The sequence below is a fragment of the Phacochoerus africanus genome, chromosome 15, assembly GCF_016906955.1.
Source record: "Phacochoerus africanus isolate WHEZ1 chromosome 15, ROS_Pafr_v1, whole genome shotgun sequence".
NCBI classification, from domain to species: Eukaryota; Metazoa; Chordata; class Mammalia; order Artiodactyla; family Suidae; genus Phacochoerus; species Phacochoerus africanus.
In genome coordinates this window covers 63,362,060-63,380,305 of record NC_062558.1, presented here as the reverse complement: position 1 = coordinate 63,380,305, position 18,246 = coordinate 63,362,060, and the positions used below count along the sequence as shown (strand labels likewise).

General features: G+C 36.1%; 1 protein-coding gene across 1 annotated transcript in view; it reads right to left on the bottom strand.

Moving 5' to 3' along the window:
- PHYHIPL (phytanoyl-CoA 2-hydroxylase interacting protein like) overlaps window positions 1–13,653 on the bottom strand; it is an 89,621-nt gene extending 75,968 nt beyond the window's left edge. The window contains exon 1 of the mRNA XM_047760436.1: window positions 13,265–13,653. Within this exon, the coding sequence (XP_047616392.1) occupies window positions 13,265–13,370 (106 nt within the window). The 5' untranslated portion in view covers window positions 13,371–13,653. The remainder of the gene's footprint in view (window positions 1–13,264) is intronic.
- Between the last annotated feature and the right edge of the window lie 4,593 nt (window positions 13,654–18,246).

Sequence of the window (18,246 nt, the reverse complement as noted above, 5' to 3'; positions counted from 1 at the left end):
AACTTATCGAGTATAGAGGTTAGGTCAATTGCATTTCTTCCAATGTTAACTGCCCCAAATAACCACTTCTAAGCCAAATTTAATTATATCAAAGTAATTATTTTTCAAATGCACCTTTTAGGCACTACAAATAAGAAAACAACATTTAAATTTACTCTAATGAGCAGTTCAACAATTTGGCATGAGTCTACAAAAGACTGACTAGAAGACGAAGGAAGAAACACTTGATAAAGGAGAAACTAGAGCAATAAAAAAAATTCTGAAAAGGACTACCAAATTTCATCTTTTATCCTCAAACTCTCTTCTTGGGAGACCCAGGTGAATATTTTTAACAGTCTTCTGGATAATTCCATACAGGAATTCCACAACCACCTGAAACCTAACTTGTCCAGGAAAGACTTTAATAGCTTGTTAATAGCTTATCAAGTCTCCTCCTTCACATTCCTTCCATCCAACAACTACTACCTTATTACCAGCATCAAAACTTAACCAATCTCTCAATCTAGCAAATTTAGTGATCAACAACTTTGCATGTCTCACACTACCAGTTTAATCACATCACAAACCCAAAAACTTTACTTCAAAAATGTTCAATTTCACCCCCAATTTTTACTTACCTGTTCTTAACAATCCTATTATCTATAATTGTCCTGCAAATGGTTAGACTCTTGAGCTCAACATCCCAATTCATTCCTCAAATGGATATATTTATTAAAACCAAAAGTGTAATATCTCTTCATTAGCTATGAACTTCTTTAGTCATGTTACCTAGATCTCTAAGTATGGCCTCTGAATCACCAACATCAGCGTCACCTGGAAATTTGTTAGAAATGCAAACTCTTGGGCTCCACCCCAGAACTAATGAATCTGAAACCTTGGGGTGGGGGTGGAGGCAAACAATCTGTTTTAACAAGCCCTCAAGGTGATTAATTTTGAAATCCAGTGGTTTAAGTTGGTTCTGACAAATGATTTAATTTTTTTTAATACAAAGGTGATTAAAAGGTTAAGCAAATAACATTTAATTTTCTTAATAATTTCTGCACTATTCTCAAAACTGTAATACAAATAGCATACATTAAAATGTGCTTGCTGTAAGAATTATGTTATTTTGGCTTAAATATCAAAACTTTTTCTGCTACTTCAGTGCATAAAATGGCACAATGTATAAAAAAGGTTATGGCTCCGATACATTTCTTTTCTTTTTTTTTTTCTTTTTGTCTTTTTGCCATTTCTTGGGCAGCTCCCTCGGCATATGGAGTTTCCCAGGCTAGGGGTCGAATCGGAGCTGTAGCCGCCGGCCTACGCCAGAGCCACAGCAACTCAGCATCCAAGCTGTGTCTGCAACCTACACCACAGCTCAGGGCAACGCCAGACCTTTAACCCACTGAGCAAGGGCAGGGACCGAACCTGCAACTTCATGGTTCCTAATCGGATTAGTTAACTACTGCGCCACAACAGGAACTCCACATTTCACATTTTTTTTTTAACTTAAATCAGCAAGTATACACGCTGTTAAGTAAAATTTAAAAAACACTGAATGCTTGTGTTCAATTAGGTGCACGCAAAGCTGAGGTGAAGTTTGGCCATTCAGCTCATCAGAAGTAACTGAAGGGGTTATGAATTTTGTGTACTTCTTTTTGTGATGAAGTCATTTTAAGTTTGGGTTAGAGTTACACTTTTTCTTGTATAAATTATGAAATAATTACCCATAAAACTAGTTAAAAGCAGGAATGTTAAACAAATGTTAACATGGATGTATTGAGACTGATTTGGCTCAAGACATATCAAAAGTTTTACTATTAGTTAGAACCACCTGATTTTTCAGCTAATATTTGGGAGCTCTCACCAAAGCTAAATATTAATGATAGTCATCTGTTAGTAGAATTTACACTGTAGCCATAAAACTGATTAATTTATACCAAAGTGATAAAAACTGATAAACTTCATTGGGTCTCATACATCAAGGTTTTGCAAATACAGATATCCTCTGTTTCTTAAAGTTGGCTGTTATGTCACTTCACTTTTATGAAGTATCTACACAAGTACCTGTTCAATGCTAACCAAAAAATCCAAAAGATTTATGCTTTTACCAAAAAAAAAAAAAAAAGGCTGGGGGAGGCAAGTGAAAACAGCCTTCAGCATTTATTTTTCAGGGAATTGTTATTGAGGGAGTAGGCACCCCAAGCAGGGAGAGCAGCACCACCAAGTTCCTTTACTGGAAACTACACTCAGCATCTCAGCAACAAACTGCCAGAGCTCTGAACTATGTCTGTGAGCATCTGTGCTTTATCTGGATTTATTTTGTGCATCCATTACCAAGAATGTGTCCTAAGGGAATTGTTTTTTCACGTTACACCATTTTGTCTTACGAAAGACTTTGGAGGAAAGCTCCACTTTTAGATATCAGGGGGATCTTGTAATGACATGGTCATTGACAAGTTCCATAATTAAAAAAAAAAATATGTGTCTTAAGTTATTGTAAACCTAGGAATTAAAATGTGCTCCAAAGTCACCAATATCACCTATGAACCACAGCAAACACAATTGCCAAAAAAAAAAAAAATCTTATTAAGTTCTGTATGACAGTGCAACAAATATGTTAAATTAGTAAACTGTTATAAAAAACTGAAATATTGATGCATGTCTAAAAATACAGAGAATACAAAATTCTTCATCATATATGCTTGATTAATTCAAATGTTGAGATTATGTAAAAAGTTTCCAATTTAAATGCTTGAGAATATGAATGTGGCAGATCTCTCCATTTACTTTTGTAGAAGTTTCTCAAATAGGTAAATTCAAGGATTCTAAAACAACACACAATGAACAAGAAAATTTTCATGTCTAAGTTTTTAACAAACTGTAAGAATCGTTGAAACAACTACATTAGGGGAAATAGATAAAATTTTTAAAATCTCAGGAGAGGAAATTCCTGTAAAAGCTGTTGCCAGCTTTCATTAAGTAGTAACTGTTCACTAATGAGGACTGGATATTAGGATATTTCAAAATAATTTTGCATAATCACATATAGTCTATCATTTAAATTGATGGATTTTTCTCCCCTTTTTTTTCTGAGCCAATTGTAGTGTTACAGATAGAAAATTTCAAAATTCATTTTTTGACACCAAATTTAGGTGGGTGTTCTGAAGGCAGGCATAAGTATTTCACAAGAAACAATATTTTATAATTAAAAAGATACTTTGATAAATATCTTTCAAATGTCAATAACAGGCAAACTAGTAATGATTATATAGCTTTGTAACAATCTGAAAAAACTCAATGTGACAATACAGTCACAAATGTTACCAAGCCTATAAATGCAAATAAAGTATCAGTAATGAAATTGATCCTTACAGTTAAGGTTCATCGTTCAAATAAATTAAATTAAGCTGTTCTGAAATTTTAACAGATTAGTGCAAAGATATGACTGTTTTTTAAAATGTTATCAATGAGTATCTCAGAATATTAGAAAATACATTATTTTCTCACCAAAATGAAAAAATGAACTGATGGGGCGTTCCCCTCATCACTCAGCAGCTTAAGAACCTGACTAATATCCATGAGGATGTGGGTTCTATCCCTGGCCTTTAACTCAGTGGGTTAAAGGATCTGATATAGGTAGCAAATGTGCCTTAGATCTGGCATTGCTGTGGCTGTGGAGAAAGACTGCAGCAGCAGCTCCAATTCCATCCTCAGCAGGGAACTTACATATACCACAAGTGCGGACTTAAAAAGAAAAAAAAAAAAAAAAAGAACAGATGGATGAATCAATTCTTTCACTTCCCTACAAAAGTAGTTACACTTTGATTCAACTTAGGGGAAAAAAAAATCTTACTATTTCAAGAGTATCCTGAGAAGCCAAATGAGTTTAAAAACATTACCATTTGCCACTACTTATCTGAATGAACCAGAATTTCCTAGAAACAATGCAATGAAAGTAAAATTCAGAAACAAAGACTGAGGTTGATATAAAATAACAGCTTTCAAGTATAACTGCTAATTTTAATTTCTTACCAAACCCACAGATGGATTTTACTTGAAAAATAATATGTTTGAAATTCTGGGATAAGTGTATACTAATCAAATGCTTCTACTTGTTAGAGTTTTATAAAATGTGGTGGTTTTGTTTTAAAAGGTTCTCTACAAATTAGAAAATTTGAAATAAGATTTCAAACAAGATTAAATCCAAACTATGGATCATGGCATAATCTAGCTAGCTTTTAGTTTATTTTCTCACAAAGAAAACTTCTTTCCTTCACCAATACTAAAATCTGTGTGTCCCTAGGACATAACATGGTCTTATGCCTTCATATATGCCACTTATCTTGCTAGAAATGTCCCATTTCTGGAAATTTTTTATTTTACTTTGAATATCCAGAAAAAAATTTTGCTTCCCTCTATGAAGCCATTTGAGAGATTCAAGACAGAATTAACCACTTTTTCTTCTATACTTTATTATGTATTCTAAGGATATTGTATACTTATCATATTATATTTATTTAATTATCTCATCTCCCTAACTGCCAGCAAATCCTTTGAATGCAGGGTAAGTTACACTCATTCTTGGACCCTTTCCCCCCATCTTAATTCAGACCCTAAAGTTGTAATAATGTTCAAATAAATAGTAAAAACAAAAAATAGAGGCAAATAAAAGAGGCAAATAAAAGAACAAAAGGAAACAAATGAGAATATTAACTAAGTTTAGCACCTAAAAATTAACTTTTGAATAAGAATAGAATGTCACTGTCCTCTAGCTATTGTACTCAAAGTGTGGTCTGTAAACTATTTACCAGCCTGTGATGAAATAAATATAAAAATTAAGACTAAGTATTAGAAGCTTTTATAGGAATTTGGCAGTGATTTTTATGTCTGTTAAATCTTTTGGATTTTTTAAATTTCACTTTTCTAATAATTCATTTTATTATACTTTCATAACATATCAGTCAGTGATAGATTGACTATTAAAAAAATACAGATAGTTTGAAAAGCACTATGTGAGACTATGGAAATAGAAAGATGAGTAAGACTTTGCCTCCTTTTCAATGAGAATTTGGTCTAGAAGGAAGAAGATGACATACATAAACTTTAATAATATATCAATATAACTAGTCATTTCTCAAAGTTCATATTATCATCTTTGATACTTTAAAACATATTTATTAATGGAATTATAATGTACCTAGAAAAACTTATGTATAACTAGCATTTCTTTCTAAGGTTATTTACATGATGACTAGATTTCAAGTTAAAATTAGGGCTTGTTTCGCTCACTGACTATCAGACATAATGGCACAGAGCTAGGCTAATGCCTGGTAAGGTTTTTCAGCTTTCCAAAGCTCTCTGCCTGACCTGCATAATCTTAAAACCATGGCAATCTATAAAAGCAAAATGATTATACAATTTTTTCTAGAAACTCTTCTTTCAATATATTATTCCTATCAAGAGATATTAATTTATTTTCTTAGTCCTCTACATTAAGAGTTGGCAAACTTTTCCTACAGTGGACAAGATAAGTATTTTAAGGTTTAATAAGTATTTTAAGGTTTGTGGGCTAAGTGGTCTGTTATCACAGCTACTAAACTCTTGATGTTTTAGCACGAAAGCAGTCAGATAGTATTTTAAAAAATGGGCATGACTTTATTCCAATAAAATTTTACTTACAAAAACTGGCAGCAGGTTTTCGGATTTAGCCCAGGGACCGTAACTTGCTGATCCCTGTTCTACATCATAGATGCAGTCATGAAGAACATATCACATAATTGATGCTCAAAAAATTGTTTTTTTCTTTGCATTTATCATTAGTTTTAAAAATTTTAGGGACTGAGAGATTCACCAACATTTAGACTTGGAGAAGACACTATTTTTTGAGAAAATCAAGTATCTTGGAAAAAATGTTTATGTCTTGCCTCTAATGGCATATATCTAGGGGAGTTATACGCCTTTAATACTATTATTAGATAGCAACACTCCCACAGGCTATAGAAAACAAAAGGAGTTATTTATACCAGTTGCCACTAAGCTACAACTAATAGTATATATATGCAAAAATCACACAACCCCTTTAAAATGAACCACAAACTTGGCCCAAATGGTCATAATATCACAAACAAAGCTAATCATAATTCAGAATACTATATCTTTGTTCAACTAGCTTCTAGTGAGCAATTTCAAAATGCAGAGCACTTGTTTGCATTAATGAGCCTGAATTGTAGATTTATTCCATCTTTGGGATTCAAAATTGACCTTCCCCAGAATGTGATGACTCCTTACCTTCAAGGGATGAGACACAAAGCTCATTAGAAGTCACTCTAAAACTGAAGTCAAATTCAAATCTTTCTTTTTCACTTAAGTTCTAGTTTCCCTAGTCAAATATATAGGTCCATGAACCACTCTATTCCTCACTCTAGAACTCTTTCCCCAGAACACAACAGAAATTGCTAAATGTTTAATATGCTTCCAAGGAAGTCTTCTATGTTAGATTTCAAATGTCTTAAGGTACATTTTCTTTTCACTTTATACTAAATCCCTGTGAAAAGTCTCCTAAGACTCCAAAACTACCTTTACACAGATGGCTCAAAATCTCTTTGTATGTGTATGACTTGGTCACTCTGCTGTACAGAAGAAATTGGCAGAAAAAAAAAATCTTAAAAAAATTTCTTTCATAATCCTCTAAAAGGTATCAAGTGGTTTAGGTTTTATCTAGTAATGATTCTCAAAATATTATTGGATGATGAGTAGCTTTAAAGAGTGGGAATCAAGAAAAAGAGTCTAAAAAGAATGTAAATGGATTATTTTGTGGAGATTCACACTGAAACAATAATGACAAGGCAGTATAAAATAGTGTTCTGGAAAAATGATTTTTCTGAGAGGTGCCCCTAGAAAAGGGTGTGGGACATATTCAGATGTCCACTGAGACCTAAAATATGAGATGTAAAATATTGTCATCATGATGTCTAAATACTATTTTCTCTTTCTTTTCTTTCTTTCTTTTCTTTTTTTTTTTCGGTCTTTTTTGCCATTTCTTGGGCCGCTCCTGCGCATATGGAGGTTCCCAGACTAAATACTATCTTCTTTTTCCTTTCTTTCTTTCTTGTCAATGATTCTTCTGATTTCCCAGATTTATAATCCTAAAGTTACCCTTTGTCGCTTCCCATTTTGCTTGAAAATTCAATCACAAAATTTTAGTAATTATTTTTAGATTTCTTTTATATACTATTTTATACTCGCTATCCTTCCATATAAAGAACATGCTGAGGCTGCTTATTTTTCTTGTCAGGACTCTTCAACTCTTCTACATATTTCTGCTAGAAGATTTCCTCAAGTACCGATTTTACTTCTCAAATGTATGTGTACAAAATATTAGTCTTCTTAGAAGCTCCCGTCGTGGCTCAGTGGTTAACGAATCCAACTAGGAACCATGAGGTTGCGGGTTCGATCCCTGGCCTTGCTCAGTGGGTTAAGGATCCGGTGTTGCTGTGAGCTGTGGTGTAGGTTGCAGACGCGGCTTGGATCCCAAGTTGCTGTGGCTCTGGTGTAGGCCAGCGGCTACAGCTCTGATTAGACCCCTAGCCTGGGAACCTCCACATGCCGCAAGAGTGGCCCAAGAAATGGTAAAAAGACAAAAAAAAAAATTTATGTATATATAGTCTTCTTAATAAGACCATTCTTAATAAAACAGTTTAACTATTGTCTGGTAATAAAATATTTTAAACAGCTAAAAATTAGGTAAATGCTTTAGAATAGTAAAGATAAAATTTAAATAATTTATAAACATTAAAAAGATCCATATAGAAAAACTAAAAAGAAATGAAAAAAAAACCCAAGAAAGAGGCAAATGCTATAAGAAAAACTTAAATAATACATCCAGTAAGGGCAGAGAAGGAAAACCAAAAACCAAAAGAATTATGCTTACTGTAGTAACTGATGCAGCTGATGTTATTATATACTGAAGCCCAGGATAAAATATCAAAGTCATAAAAAAAAATCAAGCTTAGGCCTAAGAGAGGGAAACATTAGCAGTGATTAAGGAAAAGTGACTTGGAAGCTGTTTAGATAGTGTTCTATATCTAACACTGTTAGTGTTCTAACTGGCTTACTAGGCAACAAATCAAGTTGCCAGTGTTACTGCTTATTATGACATATCAGTCATTCTACCACTGGAGGGAGCCTGGTCACATATTCTTTGATGTGACTTTTACTCTAATGACTTCCTGATTTTCTCTGGGAATGAATTAGAACCCCTACCAAGAATATAAATTGGTTTAACATAATCTGATGACTTTCAAGCTTTTTGTTTTAGTTTTCATTTTATTTTTGTTTTGTTTCATACTCACTAGTGCAAACTTATGGCACCCCTATAGTCATAGCTGGGTCAAAGAAATTAATCCACAGGTCACATGTACAGATCCATGGTTAGAAAAAAAATAAAAATAAAAAAATAAAGAAAACAATTGATAAGATCAAGAGCAGAGAAGCCTTGTGATGCAAATACCTACCCAAAGCAGGTATCAAGGTCACAAGGCACATGAAAACAGCAAACAGCAGATTTGAAGTAGAAGCTGAAAACAGCTTTTAGGATTAATGCTGAGAAAGATATTACTGATAGGATAGAAAAATATAAGCAAAGGATAGAGTACTGTAATTGATTTTACTGTTCTTTTAAGATTCAGAATTTACAGTTTTCACCGACTACTCATGCAGTTCGAGTGACATAAAAAAGATTTACTATGCAAACAAAACTAAAATAAAGGAGGACTCTGGTCAGGAGTTCCTGTCGTGGCTCAGTGGTTAACGAACCTGACTGGTACCCATGAGAATGCAGGTTTGATCCCTGGCCTCCCTCAGTGGGTTAAGGATCCTGCATTGCCCTGACCTGTGGTGTAGGTCACAGATGCAGCTCAGATCTGGCATTGTAGCTGTGGCGTGGGCTGGCAGCTACATCTCTGATTTGACACCTAGCCTGGGAACCTCTATATGCTTCAGGTGTGGCCCTAAAAAGACAAATAAATAATTAAGTAAATATTGTCCAAAAAAGAATTAAAAAGCAGTAGTTCAACTGAAGAAGATAATGTAGAGAATAATATTCCTTTTATAATACCAATTATTATTCTCTTTTGTGTCAAGAATCGTAAGAAATGCTACGTAAGTAATACTTCAATTAATTATTTCACAACTTCAATTAATTATTTCAACAATTCCACAGGACTGACATTATTTTTCCATTTTTACATGAGAAAGTTTGAAGCTAACAAAAAGTTAAGTAATTTGCCTAAGATAACATATCTATCAAGAGTCAATATTGTAAAAAAAAATAAAATAAAAGTCAATATTGTGTCATAGGTCTAGCTGATTCTAAAATGGTATTTACCACCATGCTAAATGCTATGTCAGTGAGACTAACGCCAACCTTACATTCTTGTACTATTAAAGGTAATAGCTAAGAGTATTCTTCCTAGATGTCAACTTTAGAAATATCGTTAAGAATTATCTAACGCAGAATTGTGTTACTAAGCACTTCTGTATTTTGTTTCCAAAATTAACATTTATTTCACATTTCAATAAGCATAAAGAATATCTCAACTGATTTCAAATTTAAACAAATACGATAAAGTCCAAATTCAAGGAATTTACCTTTTAAAATATATAAAAAGAAAAACCCTTTTTCCCTTTCCTCCACAAAAACTACTGTTAGAGACAAAAACAGGGAAATCTGTCAGCTTCTGCCTGTGCAATTTCTTTAAAATGTGTTCCCTGGCTGACTAGCATCATAAACTTCACAGATCATATCTAGGCAGTCATAAAAATGCCCTAATCATGGAAAGAATACTTGTTCAAGCTAGAAAGCCTTGGGAATGGATTTAAGTGCTACACAACAAATTAATTTTGTATTTTCTTCCTCACTATTATAACAAGACTGCAGGGAGCTTGGATGCATATAAAGCAATATAAAGATAAATCTTCTCAGCAAGGAAAGAAAGCTTCTATATGTACATGGATGATAAAAAATATGAAAAGAAGCAATGCAGAATTCTATGTGTGGAGTCAGAGTTGTTTTGTCACGTTAAGGTCATTGAGGGTCTGAAGAAACAAACTGGAAAAGAGTTTCCAAATTACTGATGCTTCCAGATGAGAAATTAAGGTTTTTTCCTTTGATTTTTTTGGAAAAGTACATTAGATATGCAACTTGAGGATACTTCAGCACAGTAGAGATGGAAGAAAACAGACTCTTTCACTTACAACAGAGATTACAGAAACTACTAGATCTACAGCACATCTTCAGAGATTTCCTAATAGAAGTCTATCCAGAATCTTCATCTGGAATAACCCTTAGGCAGGGCCTTACACTAGCAACCAAAGCACATACGCCCAGGATAAAAGTACACATGAGATAGTGTGTGTATATAAATCCTCTTGTATAATTTTAAAAAATCCAATTATATGACCACTTGGACTCTATTCTATATTTTCAAAGACTATTAGTATTTTTGAGGAATCATGAGAAAAAGCAGCATTGTGAATTGTTGCTAATAATATAAACAAATTAATTTATAAGAAAATAGCTAAGTACAGAAAAAAAATGAGAGCCAGAGAAACATAAGCCATACTGTTTACCAGCAGCTCCAGCTCTTAGTTGATGCAATACGCAAAACACTCTAAAATTAAACATGTCTATGAGTGGAGAGGGTAAAAGGAAATGTTTATTAAACAATCATATGCTACTTTCTCATTCTATTTTAGTCCACTTACAAGGAATTTTTCTAATTTTTCCCATCAGATTAATAGCAGAGTAAAATAAAGAACAAACAAGACAAATCTATTTCTATAGTCATAAAATTATGAAAATATAGCATTTATTACTTGAGCACATAATATACCTATCAAATACTAATATTTCTGTAATATAGTTATAGAAGTTAAATAATGAGGCCTTAGAGAGTGAAAGGAAGGGAGTGAAGGAACCAAATAGGCTTTACCTGAAAATCTCTCAATATAAAATTTATAATAAGATGTGATTGAAAAACTTAATGCAATACTTAGAAATTTTTTTGTAAAAATAACTATATCATCTCTCCCAAATTATTCCCATGAAGCCAACTTATTAACATCTTTGGAATTGATGTATAGAGTTATGAAATGAAAAGTTAGGCATTTAAGAACACCTTTACACAAGCTATTTTCAAATTTTACACATCTTTTAATAGAAGAGTTAACCCTTTATATATGCTGGTATACACTATTTTATAAAATGAAACATTAGTTAATCTATGCTGAATCCATTAGAAAATCTGCAAATAAGCAATTTTCATAGATATGGCCTAGTGACAATACCTTTCCAAATCAAATGTTACATAATTGGCTCATTTTGCAGGATTAATAATGTGAAATGAAACAACTAAAAAATATTAACAAAATAAAATGACCACTTCTCCAGAAGAAGAGACCATGGTAAATGCAGCACATTAATTTTTGCACTCTGCATTATTAACTCTGTAACCATCATTTAAACTTTATGTTTCCTAGTATCTTTGAAACATGTGGTTAAAAGCAATTTTAAGTATTGATTACTGGCTTCTGAAGAGCAACCATGACTGCCTGTTTCCAACAACTACAGCAATAAGCTTCTGATACATCACTGAGGTAAATGAAAATAAAATCTACTTTTAGTAGATTCTTGATTTTCTGTCAAAGCAATCTAGGAAAATGAAAATATTTACAATGATAACAGTACAAAAAGTCATTTCACAATAGTGTAAAGTAAACCCCATGGGACTTCTTATGTGATATGTTTTTTAAAAATCTGTATATTCTAATAATGCAAGCTTATATATAGAATATAGAAACAATGAATTTTTTTAGATGCCACAAATATGTGCACCTATTACTATGGTGACCAAAATAGTCTAAGGATGAAGGAAATGTAAGTAACTTTTCCAAGAATATTTCATAAACATACAACACCTGTTTCAGAATTATTTAAAGTGGTTTTGGATTCAAAGAGCAATTACTCAAAGAGTGACTGTCCTAAATTTATTAACAAGTGGAAACTCCAGGTTCAGCTGACCTAAACTGCACTGTATAGCAACGCCTAACCAAGTTATTACCATTTAAATGACTGTAAACAAGACCTCTGCTCTCTACTTGGATTCATACTGATCAATTTTATGACCTATCATAAGCATATTAGTGTTTCTATATCACTTTGGCTAAACACCATTTTAAAATTACCCCTCTCTATATAGTTAAACCTTAATTTCATTTAAAGCCCAAACTGTTCAGAATCATCTCGACAACACACAAATTATTTTTCCTTTGTCAGATGTACAATTTTACAATTATTACGCCAATCAATACTAATCAGGTGACTTCTTTACAGATGAAGTTTTATTCCACATTACTTAAATAGCACTGACCTCCAACTACTCCAACTCATACAGAAGCACTATAACTACCCATACTGCACAGAGTACTAGTTTATCTCTTTAACGCTCAGAACCTGTGTTTAATCAATTTCCTTCTTTAGGAGACTGCCAACTTTAACAATAGAATAGGCCATATAATATCAACACACAATGGTGAGTACTCGCCACATATTCTGAATCACAGGAGCTATATTAGGCCACTTCCTTTACAGATTTTTGACAGTTTCTAAATCGTACCCCAAAACCACGAAGCCTGTGGCTGTCCTTGGTGCTGAAACGCACTCTTTTTCTGCCCCTTCACTGAAGAAACTGTCACCTCAATCCCATTTTGAGAGAAGGAAATCTAAAGAAGGGAGGTTCAGAAAAGGAAATGATAAGTTTCTGGGCAGAGATCGCTAACTAGTGTGTGCGGGGGGTGGAGGGGGTGGAACAGGCTAGAAACATCCTGAGGGCAACTCCCCTTCGGCTCCCGGAGACCCAGGAAAGCGGTTCTGCGGCAAAGATCGGAAACGCCTCGTCCCGAGCTGGAGCAGCGGGCAGGAACGGCGCCCTCGAGGGGCAGCCCCTCAGCCGGGTCCAGGCAGCCGAGGACAGCCAGCGGCGACGCAGCCGGGGACTTTCCCGGACGAAGCGCTAGCCCAGGGGTCCTTTTGTTCCCCGGGTTTGAGGGGAGGGGAGGTGGGCGAAGGGGAGCCCCCACCCTCATTCATTTGCACAAGGGTTGGGGGGAGGACAACAAAAGACCCTGCCGCCTGAGCGGGCAGGGTCGGCCAAGCCGGGGCTGCCGAGGCGCCTGGCCGCGGCGCGGGCTCGGCCCCTCTCCCCGAGGTCCCGGCCGCTCTTACCGTCCCGGTCGCACAGCTGAATGGCCTCCAGGCTGAGGTTTTTGATCACCTCCTCACAGGGACTGGTAGGGCTGTTGAGGGCATGATCCAGGCGCGGCACCTCCATTTTTCCAACCCCCTTCTCAAGTCCGCCTGCTTCGTACCCAAGCTCTCTCCGCGGACCGTGTGGTAGAGAAGAGCGGGAAAGGGAAGGGGAGTGGCGGAGGGCGGGAGGGGGGCAGGCCTGGGACTCGGCGCTGAGGAGCCGAGGCTGAGCTGCGGGGCTAGAGAGCCGCTGCCGAGGCGACGGCAGGGGCAGGAGCTCCGCGGAGCGTGCGGGTCTGAAAGACGGAGACCGACCCGGCGCGAGGGTGGGAGGCGGCGCGCTCCCGGCGGGGAGGGGACGCGGTGCGCGGGGAACGTGAGGAAGAGGGCGCGGGGCGCGCAGGCGCGCGAGAGGACGCGCCCACCTGCTGGCGCGCAGCATTCGCTCTCCCCCGCCCTTCTGCGCGCGCGCGCGCCCCCGGCGGCCCTCCTGCCTCGGCGCCTTCAGGCCCAAGGTGAGGGCTCTAATCGCCAGGCGCGCGGGAACGGCGGGCGTGTCTGGCGGTGAGGGTGGCGCTTGTCTCTCCCTCCTCCCGGTGAGGGTGATTTGGCGTTCATTCCCTCCTCACAGTGTCATTCGGAGCCAGGTTGGCACTGAGGCTTCTGCACGAGGAGGTGAGATTGAGCAGTTGGTTTATCAGGGATTGGGAAAATGAGGGTCCACACACTTTTCTATCGGGTTTGGGAGCCAGCGGGCAACCTTCACCCCCTCACGGTACGGGGCTCCTAGCCGCCCGAATCCTGTTTGCTTGGCCAGCCATTGGAAACAGCTGCTCAGTGTGAGAATGAGCGGACTAAATGAGGAGAGGTTCGGTTTAGGGATAGGATTTTGGCCATCCCGAAGGAGGGGCAAACTGGGGAATTCAGAACTGCCAGAAAGGTGAGGGAATAAGGGGATGCCCGCCAAAGCTGCTGAAAGGCAGCAGATGCGCCTTGGGGAGCCAGCTGCTAGTCTTTCATCCTTCACAGTCTAGCTTCATTCATTTATTCAACAAATAAGTGCTTACTCCCCATCAAAGGCTTTGTTTTAGTTGCCAGTGAAGGAGAGAAAGACAGTATGTGCCCTGCAGCATTTGGAAGGTAGCTTTCTTTTCCACAGTGGAAAATGTGCTGTCTTAAGTTACCCTAAACTTGTGTGCCCATTATTTTTAGTGTCACGAGATTCTGCAGTGCACTCAGTGGAGGTGTACATGATTTTTAAAAAGAAAATAGATATAGGGTCCCAGGCGTTTTGCTTTTTTGGAATAGTTTTTAGTTTTGTTGCTATCTCAGGATCAAAAGTAGTGCCACCTCCCCATTTTTAGTGTATTCTAATTTGAAATGAAAGTTTCTTGTCATTGATTTTCCAACTTCAAACCTAGATGTTAACCTATAGAGTAACAGTTTACACATGGATTGCTATATGCTGCCCTTTCTAGTCGCATCCATTTAGCCATAACATGACTAAATCTAGTTAATTGATGCCTCATGAAACACAAGGACCAGCTTAAGGTAAAATAAGCCTGTGAGAAAATTTGGCACAATTGCAAATTGTTAAAAATCTGCAGAATATAATTGGGTATCCTAAAGTGAACGTCCTCATTATCAGCTTAGGTATTAATGAAGATGGATGTCCTTCGTGTACTTTGAGAAAATTTTTGTGTCAAGGTGTCCCCAAGGAAAGGATAAATTATTACTTGTCAAGAAGCATGACAAGATGGTGCTTATTGGTGAATTTCCTGTGTTTTAAAGCCTGGTTCTGAAGGACTAGAAATTAATATTGTCAGCCCAACTACAATAAGTTCATCTTCAGAGTAGTATTAAATTTATAAATCTTAAAATGAACTGTGTAAGCTATATTACCAATTTACTGATTTACAGATGAGAAACATAATTCGTGCATAGAATTAAAATTAAAAAGCATATAAATATTTAGAAAGCACCTGCTATGTCCAAGGACAGTATACTAAACGTTGAATTTTTGAATCCAAATCAGGAAAGATAGGCATTGAAAAAGTAAAATGATGGGTGTTATGAAAGAGGAAGTATGGGAGTTTGTGGAAGCACACACAGGGATCCCACCAAAGTCTGGTTAGTTAGGAAAGCCTCTAAAATGACTTTATTTTAAAGATATGGGAAATGATTGAAAGGCTCTAAAGAGTAAAATATCAGTAGAACAGTATTTGAGTAATGGAAAATGGGGTGATGTTTTGAGAAATAGTAATGTAAATATAAGACCTACTCAATCCAAAGCACCTTTCTGTTAAGGATTTAGATTGTTACATAAGAAATATGAAAAATGAGTTAATGTTTAACTTTTGACATTCAGCCTAGGATTTTTATTTTTAGCAATTGTTAGGCCTCAAATCAAAACATTGTCAAGAGATAAAATATAAATTTGTACATGGTTTAATATTTCAAGATTAGGCCAATGATGCAAATGATAGAATTTCTCTAGCAAAGACAAGATATTCTAGCCCACCATAAAGGCTTAGGTCAGAGATTGGTGTAAGGAAGATGGTGGCTGTGGGATAAGTAAGTAGTAGAAAAGGCTCAGAGGATTATGAAAAAGAGGTAGAAGTGCTTGAGGAAGGCATCCAACAACATTTTTACTCACTCTTACCTTGAGGATGTAGGGTGAGGGGTTGTAAATTTAAAAATGTCCAGATAGATATGGGAAGACTGCAGGACAGAGCAATTGCTGCCCCAGTTCTTAGATCTTTGGGAGGATGTCACCGGGTCATGCTAAGAGGGAACCACATTCAAGTAACTTTGAACAGGGCATCATTGTTAGGTGAAGGGAAGACAGGAGTTTACTTTCCAGAACTGCTGAAAGTTCCTTGTTCTCAGAAGGTAGTTGAGTTGAGAGTAGCAGGCCTGCCGTGTTAAAAGAGCAAAGTGATATTCTAGCAAAAACTGCAGGGGAGACCTTCTAGAACACTGATGTCTAAACCATCAAAAAAGATGAGACTTGTCAGTCAGAGACAGCTACCAGGCCCTGACCAAACTGAGAAAGCACAGACTAAGAGTTTTCTACCCACCAACTCCAAATGAAAAACCAGATATGCAGATGTCAACACAGAAACCCAAGGAGGCAAAAGATACTATTTAAGTCCCAGTGCCTCAGAGTAATGATATTCCCAAATACCATTTAAAAGAGGATATAGGGAGAAAGGTAGAAATCTGAAAGACTGAGGGTTATACCTAAAAAAATCCTAACTTTACCTAAAGGAACATATTAAAATACTGATTTATTTAGGTTCCTGGATTAGTATAAAAACATATTATTCCCCCTCATCATTTCATCAGTGAATGAAATTTATGAAGATAACCTAATCAGTTTTAGGTAAAATGAAAATGAAGTTGCAGATGGAGCCTTTGTAATCTCCATACACTTACATTGTTTAATTTTTAGCCTGAGGTGCTTTGCAGAAAAGCTTACCAGTCGTTCAAGCTCCAACTTAAATGGTACATTCCCTGTAAAGATTATTCCTACTGACCAAAATGTCTTTTTGTTTTATTTACATGAGGCTTTATTTATAGTTATCTATAGACATAATCACTATGATTTATGTCATTATTATACATGAAGAATCAGGCTCAGAATTTGAAAAGAACCTTAAACATATCTTATTTCAATCCTTTGTCATATGTTGAAGACCTCAATAAGAAGTTGTTTATCTTTTAATAAATGATAAATTACAATCCTAATGAAGTAATCCAAAGTCTTACTCATTCTGGGCCCAAACATGCCTACTATAAGGTCAATACAAAGACCTTAATTTTCCCCTCTGTTGGTCATACACAATAATGATAATCCTTCTTCTTTCTACCCATATATTCAATTCCCTGGGTAAATGCTCCTATTTCAAGTATTTCTGATATCAGATTGCTTTGAGTCTCTCTGAGACACTCATGTTGCAGTGTCTGTCGCTCTGTACGCTTTCCTCTGGATGGCTGTAATTTTTTTAAAAGTTTGTAGGTGAACACACTAGTTGTGGAAATATAATAATATATATTTAATATAAGTTTTATAAATTATATTATAAATAATCTAATGTATAAGGAAATACACAGAAGTATATCACTATATATACCATACATAACACAGCCCAGGATCACATGAACTTTCTGACAGTTATCACTCGGTTCACACATCTTGAGCTTATAATACCTCTTTGTTGAAAATTTTTGTTTCACCTGTAATGTATGTTTTAAACACATGTTATAGTATTTGCATAGAGAAGATATTCAGTACAATTTGCTGAATTATTTGGTTGAAGCTCATTCAATATTTTGTATTTAATTATATTGTTGTAGCTAGCCTAGAATTTTCAGCAAACCCAAAGATAAAGTAGGTTACAAAGTCCTTTAGGTAAGCTTATAAGAGTAAAGGTCATTCTTATAGGGGCCACAGGCTGTAGGCACAACTCAGTTTTTTATTGCTAGGCAGAAGGTGAAGAGTGAGAACCAAAACCATAGGTAGAAGCAAGCTCAAAGAAATGCGTAGTAAATTAAGGAGTAGTTTTTTTAAATCTTGTGATATTACCATAACTTTCCCTGAGCTTTTCTTATAAATGGTAGGGTGAAAACTCATGATTTACAGAGACAAAATTGAAAGCAACTCAAATATTCTAAATTCTTTAACTTGATTCAAATTGAGTAGAGTCTGAATTTGTGAAGATCAAATGAGGGAATGCATATGAAAGTATTATGTGAGCTGTGAGGCACTTCAGAAAGTTAGGATATTGTTATTAGGGGACATTAAGAATGCCATTAAGAAAGGCTACCTCTGTTCAATTTTACAGTACAAATTCCTTGAAATATTTTAATGACTATTTCAAAACATTAAGAACTTCCATATTTAGAATATCTTTATGATTTAATATGCTGGGGCCCTTAAAAATTATGCTTAGTTT